General features: G+C 44.4%; 1 protein-coding gene across 3 annotated transcripts in view; it reads right to left on the reverse strand.

Annotated features, from left to right (window-relative positions):
* The window catches only part of TMEM9B (TMEM9 domain family member B), a 35,667-nt gene extending 28,111 nt beyond the window's left edge, over positions 1-7,556 (reverse strand). For all 3 annotated transcript variants that reach the window (XM_080641063.1, XM_080641061.1, XM_080641062.1), the window contains exons 1-3: positions 7,160-7,556; positions 4,283-4,374; positions 532-640 (exon numbers count right to left, since the gene is read on the reverse strand). In XM_080641063.1, the coding sequence (XP_080497189.1) occupies positions 532-640; positions 4,283-4,374; positions 7,160-7,264 (306 nt within the window). In that variant the 5' untranslated portion in view covers positions 7,265-7,556. The remainder of the gene's footprint in view (positions 1-531; positions 641-4,282; positions 4,375-7,159) is intronic.
* Between the last annotated feature and the right edge of the window lie 1,026 nt (positions 7,557-8,582).

Below are 8,582 nucleotides of genomic sequence, written 5' to 3' on the forward strand. Positions count from 1 at the left end.
TTAGTCACCACGATAAAGTAATTGAACTCATTAGAGGTCCAAATGGTAATCAGAGCGATCCACCTTCCATTTCTTATAGCAAATAAAGAAAGGAAATCATAAAATCCAGAAGTGATGTTTCTAGAATAGGCGAGTCACTATTTGTATAATTTTTCCTAAGAGTTGAGAGGGCAGGAAGAAGAGGGCCTAATCACGCTATTCTCACTATCTTCTGGCATATGTGACCCACAGAGAAGCTGGGACATTTTTCTGGAATATGCTAATTACACAGGGCACTTTTGTGCTATTACACATACCATGCCTATCTACCTTATCTTAATTAATCCGCAAAGCATCTCAATGAGGCAGGCAGAGAACAGGCCTACTGTTTCTTTGGGGTTGGGGGTTGGATATGAGGAAGGAGGTAAAGTCGGTGGTCAGGAGAGCAGTATTTGAGTAACTAAAATAAAATTCATATGTCAAAAATTTTTCTTGTCTCAGTACTATCAAGAACTATTACAGAAGCAGAAAAGATGGATTTTTGTTTTTCACCTTGATTGTTACAGAGCTTCTTTCCTCATATTTGCATTCACAGCGCAGACAGTATGCTTCTATGTCAGGCTCCCGCACAGACATGAGCTCCACAACATGAAGGCAATCGCTGAAAAACACAAAGATAAAATACTGCCCAAGTCTAGCTGGATTTTCTATTCACAGATCAAAACTTTCCTGAAATCCGGAATAATCACTGAACTTATCCAATGAAAAAATATAAGGAACAAATAATCAATAAGGGAAGTGCAATAATTTTCTCTTTTGATATCAGCAATTTGGTAAGATCTAAAAGTCTAAGAAACCATAAAGACACATATATAGTAACTACTTTCAAAGGTGCTACTGTTAGAAGTTTATAATGTACCTGAAAAATCCCAAATGGGATCAGAACCTATTTAGCAGATTAAGTCATATTCAAACTTGTTTAGTTACCAAGCAAAACTGCTATAAATGATTTAAAGTGACCTGGGGCATTGTTGAAATATGAGATTATCTCTTTTATGAATCAACTAACATCATTCTTAATTGCCGCAGTCTGGTATGTGAATGGCTAATCACACATAGCAGTTGGTAAATTCTGAAACCGGAACATTCAAAGCTACAGTAAGAAATAATTACTTGTCTTAATGAGCAAATGTCTATTGAAAAAGAATGAAGGAGGAGGATTAGGATAACAAACATATTTTTTAATGAAAAGTGATTACTTGGAAGAAGTATATCAAAAATAAAAGGCTGAATGTTTTTGTTGTTGGACATTTTCTATTTTCCAAGCTACATATTTATGGCTTATGAAAAAGCAATTCTATAAAAAAAAGCATTTTCCCAGAAATCTGTCAATTCTAGGAAATAATTAAGCTATTACTTTCCCCAGCTAATAAAAGCCTATTACTCTGATCACCTTCAGCAAAAGTAGGCAAACTTTTCTGTCTTCCTGCCTTCTGCTGGGCAATTTTCTTCCCTTTTGGCATCTCTTCCTTGGGTATTTCTGGCTGCCAAAAGAACTCTACTATAATTTCCTGTCTCTTTTCACCATTGGGGGCACCCAATGCTCTAGGCTGATTCTTTCCATTTGCCCTATCAAAACGTACTTTTTGTTTTGTTTTCTGCTGTGGCTTAAAAAGAAAACCCAAAACAATATAAATGATAAAAGTTCAATCAATTACACGTAACGGGTAATTTAAACAAAGGTAGTGTGTAATAATAATAATAATAATAAAAAGAAGTCTTCAACGGTAGAATTTCAAATAAGGGTAAGGTCCCACAACTCACACATACAAGTGTGTGATATCTGTTCCAAACAGATAGAAGACTAAGAATGTAGCCAGCTGGATGAAGGCATAAAATGGACAGAGAAAGCTAAATCCCATTACAGGAGTATCTAGCTCAGAATCAGAGTTCATCCAGCCCAATACTTTCAGAGAAGTCACCTGCACAAGGTTACAGAGTAAACTACCAGCTAAAAGGACCCAAATCCAAATCCAGGGCTCCTGTATCCTAGGTCAGCCCTCCTATATCTCTCTGAACTTCAGGAATATCAGACTTATCTCCCATTTAGTTTCCTATTTGAACTTCAGAAGCCTGAGTAACAATACCTAAGAATTATTTGAGAATCTAAGTGCTGAGTAATTGCGTGTTTCTTTTGAAGAATACAGTTTAATTAAATGATGAGATACTGGGTGGGAGAGGAAGCAGGAAGGTTGGTTCTGAAGGGCCAGTCATTGTAAACACAGAACCCAGATACATAACTCAACCACTTTAGGAACTGGGCAACACCTCCCCCTAGTGCCAAAGGGAGGACATTTTTAGCTTTAAATCACCCCCCAAACACAAACCAGAGAACTCAAACTTTTCTTAAGTCACACAGCAGAAGTCAATGAAGAATTAAAGCTAACAACTGAGCACAATGGAGGCCAAAAGGTAAATACAGGGTGTCCCAAAAAATGTATATACACTTTGAATAATTATTAATCCCAAAGGGTTAAATTTGAAAAGAAAGAAACAACAATTGAGCCTATCAGCTATGAAGTATGTATACATTTTGGGGGGACACCCTGTCTATCTAGGGCCAGATGGATATTGGAGGCCTCATAAGGCCATAACATAACTTGCCTACCCTTCTGCCAGTTAAAAACTTTGTCAGGCCCTAACCGGTTTGGCTCAGTGGATAGAGCGTCGGCCTGCGGACTGAAAGGTCCCAGGTTCGATTCCGGTCAAGGACATGTACCTTGGTTGCGGGCCCATCCCCAGTGGGAGGTGTGCAGGAGGCAGCTGATCAATGTTTCTCTCTCATCGATGTTTCTAACTCTCTATCCCTCTCCCTTCCTCTCTATAAAAAATCAATAAAATATATTAAAAAACTTTGTCAGTGACAACTGGGTAATATCACACCTATTCTTAGTAAATGGCTAAATTGCAGGAAGGAAAAAAAATCCCAAACATGCCTTGTTTCCACTGTTTATTTTCAAACCTCCCCCTTCTGACCAATAATCAGGGATGAATGACATATGGTTCTGTCTGAATCTAGAATAAGAAAAGTCAGTGAAAAAGATCAGTGTTAACCACTTGAATAGTGAGTTCATTTGCCACTCAAATAATAGTCATCATAGTTTATTACTAATACAATAAACTGTAAGTGCTCAATATATTTAGAAAATTTATAGGAAAAACTTAAAACTTATTTGAGCTTTTTTATATCATATCAATAACTTGCTGCTATAAAACCTATAAGAATATAGCTAAATCACTTTGCAATATGAGACAATTTAAGTGGAATGTGAACATTCATAAGAAGTTCTCAAGAACATACTTACCAAATATCAGATTGAACCAAAATGAGAAGAACAGACAATAACATAAAAAAAAAACTAAACAAGCTCCAATGCTGCCTTTTCTTTTTCCAAGTCAGCTTGGAATATTGTAACCGCACGAATTTAATTTTGCTTTCAAATTTTTGCAGGCTGTTTATCTATAAAATAAAGTACATATGAAGTGCACAGCATGTGGAGCTATTTCTCTTCTGTGCCTATCCTGGTATTCTTCTACTGTGGTTACAAACCATAAAACATGACAAGTTCATGGGAATGACCTCATCCATCCTGTGACAGAAACAGCTGTTTCCCAACCATTTTATGGCACATGCAGAAAAAGCTATCATTTGCAAGGTCCACTGAGATAAACAGAGAAGGCTGCTGGTGGCTAGCCAGTCAGGATCTCAATCATCACATGCCTGCCTGATTACCCTGAGAGCTGAATGGATCAATATCACACCTATAACCTATTCATGGCACACCAACTGGGAAACGGGTATACATGATTCATTCCCATTCCTTCCTGAGTCTCTGACACTTTTAAACATAGTCTCCTACATTTGGCAATGTATCACCAGAACCTACAAGCTGTAGAAATTATAACCCAGATAAATGAGGCTTGCTTACCTTTCACTGAAAAGCAAGAGAGAGGGCCAAAATTTAAGGGGGCAAAGGAAGGAAGTTTTGGTGGCACAAACTCTGCCCCATCTCCATAGAAAACCCACCCTATCTGGGGCTTAGAGTTTTTGCTATATTACTTTAGGCTAACATCTTACACTCAGGGTCTTACTCTCACTTTTTCAAATGGAAATGGAATTTGACACTTTTGCTTAGAAAGAAATACTTAAAAAGAAAACAAAACACTGAATGAACATTCTGCGCGAACAGTGACAACCACAGAAAGAAATCTGACAGGTAATTAAGCAATCAAGAATACTTACCAATCTTTTTGGGATATGTTCCTATTATAAATATGTCCAGGAATATCTTTATAGGGAGGACAAATACATTTACACCGAACATCCTCCGAATTCTGTAACCAAAATGGAAACTTAGTATAGAGCTTGTTGACAGGTTATCTATTTTTTTTTAAGTTTTTATTTATTTCAGAGAGAGGAAGGGAGAGAAAGAGAAACATCAATGATGAGACTCATTGATCAGCTGCCTGGTGCACGCCCCCTACTGGGGACTGAGCCCACAACAGGGGCATGTGCCTTGACCTGGAACCCAACTATGACCTCCTGGTTCATGGGTCCACTTTCAGCCACTGAAACACACTGGCCGAGCTATCATCAATATTTTTTTATATGCACCATATACATTTTGTTACGCACCCCCTACCAAACATTCTAAAACCATTCACTTAAAACTTTAAATAACTTTGAGAGATACATGTTCTTTTTGGTAATGCGAATGAATTCATTAAATATTACATAAAGTCAGTTTAAAATAATAGTACTTAACCTGTAACTGATTAATAACATTCATGGGTCAGATAATACTCAAATTGTGCTAATGTTATCACCATCTACCTGTCAGTAGAAATATATGATACATGGATAGCTGTGTCTATGTGGATATTTCTCTCTTTTCCGAGTCCAGTGTGGCTAGAGAGCGACCTGGTTCCTGAGTAGGGGCTGCTGGGGATTGAGAAAATGAAAGAGACAGACACAGAGATAGAAGGAAAAAGCTGGGGCTGGGGCAGGGATAGGGACAGGGACAGGGACCCAGAGCCAACACAGCATGTTTATTTTAAACAGCAAAAAACAGGAAGTTTTACTATAAGTCAAGACAAAGGAGATTAGGTGCATTCTTGGGTGGGCCCAAGTAGTATTCATTCCTGGTGCTTGGGTGGATTTAAATAACAAAACCCACCCCCAGGCACCTGGGCTGAAGGTCAAGCTGACAACACTCCTGCCTCTGGCAAAGTGTGTTTCCAGGACATGGGGGTGCCAACGCCACTGGATTCAGCTGACAATAACTAAAGAAATGTCCATGTGCCTTCCCAGGCGCTCTCTACATGTCTACAAATAAGAATGTTGATTATAAAACGATTGGGAGGAATCAAACTAAAAATTACTAAAAAAGCAAAACAAAAACCAAGTCTCCATTCTTCTATCCACATTCTTCCATGCTTTGGTAGAAAGGCATTGATTGATATGGACAGAAGCAGTTGGGCCAGAGTCCTATAGAAGGGCTGAAGTTTTAGAGGCACTCAGCTACAATTAGAAAGCAAGTACATAAAGGAAGCAGCTTGCGTATAGCTGAGATCAGTTTGGTCTACCCTTTGCAGGAAACTTTGCTTCTACTCCCTACAGAGAGGACAACTGTGGATAAAGGAAATTTCAAGAGGTGGAGAAAGAGGTGACTAATATAGGAATTGAGGGGGAGTAGAAGATCCTTCCTCAGCAAAGGGGAAGTCTACCTGAGAGGTAGTGGCCCCTTAGTCCCAGAGGACCAGGCCCCCTGCTCTTAGATATGGTATGTCTGGCTGAGTTGTTGATAATTCATTCATTCATCCAGCAACCATTTAGTGAGCATTTGCTTGGTGCCAGACCTTTGCTCAATGAGGTGGTTCAGATAAGTATAAGGTCTGGTTCCTGCCTGTAATTAGGATGTGCCCTAGGAAAGGAGACTGACAAATAAATACAAGATTGCAATACCCTACCTAAAGTGATGACAAGAGATATGCAGAGGGTGCCAGCAATGTTTTGAAAGTCAGGAGACATGCTGCTGTTCCTGTTTCTGGTGGAAGGTAGGGAAGAGTTCAACAAGAATCCCTGAGCAAGAACCCCAATCAAAACCCCCATCTGTCTGCCTGTGATGTGTCTTTCCCTTTATATTTAAAGATGTTATAAAGCTACTATTTTTTTTAAAAAAGAAATGCCAGCCGAAATCGGTTTGGCTTAGTGGATAGAGCGTCGGTTAAAAAAAAAAAAAAAAAGAAATGCCAGCGCCAATTCTGTTTTCCCATCTCATTAACATGAATTCCTTCTGTTTTCCCCAATAACAATCTAGCTCATCAAGGAGGAAGCACAAGTGTGCATGGGGCCAGGTCAGGTCTGGACAGTAGGAACAGGAGTGAGGCTAGAAAGCAGCATGAGGGATCAGAAGGGCCATGAAATGGAGCCGGGGAGAAGGCCACATCCTCATCTCTCCTGTAGTTTGGATCCTCCCTTTCCCACAAAATGATCAGTTACAGAGAAAGCAAGAAAGGGCTTGAGAGGCCCTGGAGGGATCTGGGTGAGGGAGGATATTAGGCTGGTGAGGGCTCCGTAAGTCCTTTTGGAAGGAAGGCTGCCAGGTGAGGCAAGTTCCCACAAATGGCTTCGTTCCTGAGAGGGAAGACCTCGGAGGGAAGGAGACTTTCCATCCTTTTGGCCTGGGGACGGGGCTGTTGGGGGTGCTGGTAGGCCGGCAGAGCGTAAGGGTGGAAAGCTGACGTTAAAGGCTCCCAGAATCGAAAAGGTTATAAAGCTTGGGTGGGTGCTTAGGGGCCGGGAAGGGAAATGCCGAGGAGGTGGAGGGGCTGCTGCCCAGGCTGTGGGCACTGCCCAGGCGGGGCAGGCGGGGCATCTGGGCGGGAAAGAGGAGAGCGCCGTCAGGGCCGGAGATGGGAGCGGAGCGGGGCGGGGGGTGGGGAGAGGGTGACGGTCGGGCTGTCAAGGCAGGAGGGTGATGGGTGGGGGCTGCCGGGGCTGCGCGGCCAGGAGACGCCGGTCGCGGCTGAGAGAGGAACGGGGCGAGGAGCAGGTGGAGAGACCCCGCGGGCGGGAGGCAGGGGAGGAGCTCGCGGAGCGCGGCTGGGCGGGACTCACCTTGGCGGCGTCTGCCGTCCGGACCAGCAGCAGCACCGACAGCGCCAGGCAGGACAGGCTGAGCGAGGAGCCGAGACGCAGGAGGCCTCCCCACGGAGTCGCCATCGCGGCCACACTGAGCGGCCCCACAGCCCGGGCCCCCAGACCGGCTCCGGCTCGGGCGCCTCCGCCCGCACTTCCGTCCGAGCCTCCGCGTCACCCGCCGCGCCGGGTCGGCCCCTAAAAGCCTCCGCCCCGGAAACTGTTCCGGGTGCGCAGGGCCCGAGGCTGCGCGGCGGCTGCCCGACCTACGCTTGGACCCGGGGGACCCGGGAGCGCAGGGACCCTTTGGGGGCAGCCTCGGTCGGCAAAGCTTTGAGACGCTGGCATGTCTTTCCGGGGCGCAGACGCCGCGGGGCTGGGGCGCCTTCCCGCCAGGGAGACCCCCACCAGCTGACAGGTCGGGGCGGCCCGAGCCATCCCTTCCCGGGAAGCGCGCCCCAGTTAGAAGGTCGGGGGTCGTGCAGGGACTCGGGACTGACCTGCCGCCCACGCGCCTCCCGGACGCCATTCCCCCTAAGGTTTCCAACAGCCTGGGAGCTGCCCTCGCGGGTGTGGCCTCCGCGTGGGCCCCCGCTGGCCTCGCGCTGGGGGCTGGCTGCCGAGGTGCAGTCTGCTGCCTGGAACTGGGCCACGGGGCTCAGCCGGGCTAGGCCAGGTCGGGCTCTGAAAGGTGTGAAGTTGGCGAAAGAACCTCCCTACTAGCCTCCTTCCGCCCAGAACTCCGAAGGTGGGGGATGGCTGGCCGCCAAGTCTTAGGGGAGCGCTGACCAGCCTTTCCAGGGGGTCATCCTCCGCAGGTAATTTAGAAGGACCTTGGAGATGGCACAGTGTCCTCAAAATATTTTTCAGTTAGTGGAGATAATAGTTTAAAGGGTACAGGGTTCATCACAACCCCTACGGATTTGCTGAATGACCTTGGACAAAACTTCCCTTTTCTGGGCCTCTCATTCTTGGCTCAATAGGAGATTGAAGTCTTTATGGATTTCAAATTCTGTTCCCATGGAATACTCGTGTTTCTTTCATAAACATTTTTAAAAGGTGGCCTCCTATTTGTGGAAATGTCTTACCAGAGCATTTTTACGATTTTTTTCTCCTTTGATTATATATATTTTTTTTCCTTTGATTCTCGATGCTAGAGTTTAACACAAGAACATGTCTGATGTTGCACCAAATATATTTAGCCCCTTTAAGTCCCAAATGGCAAGTAACATCGGAGTTGTTCTATTTACAGGCAAGACAGGCCTTGGTGCCCACTTTTCCCCCTCCCTTTTCTTTGCTTCCCTGGGACTAGGTTTCCCTACTTTATTCCTTTTACCTAGTAAGGAGTGACACAGGCCCAGCTGGGCCCTCTCACTTTTTCCTGAGGCCTGAAAAATTCCCT

The sequence above is a fragment of the Plecotus auritus genome (assembly GCF_963455305.1).
Source record: "Plecotus auritus genome assembly, chromosome: 9".
Lineage (NCBI taxonomy): Eukaryota > Metazoa > Chordata > Mammalia > Chiroptera > Vespertilionidae > Plecotus > Plecotus auritus.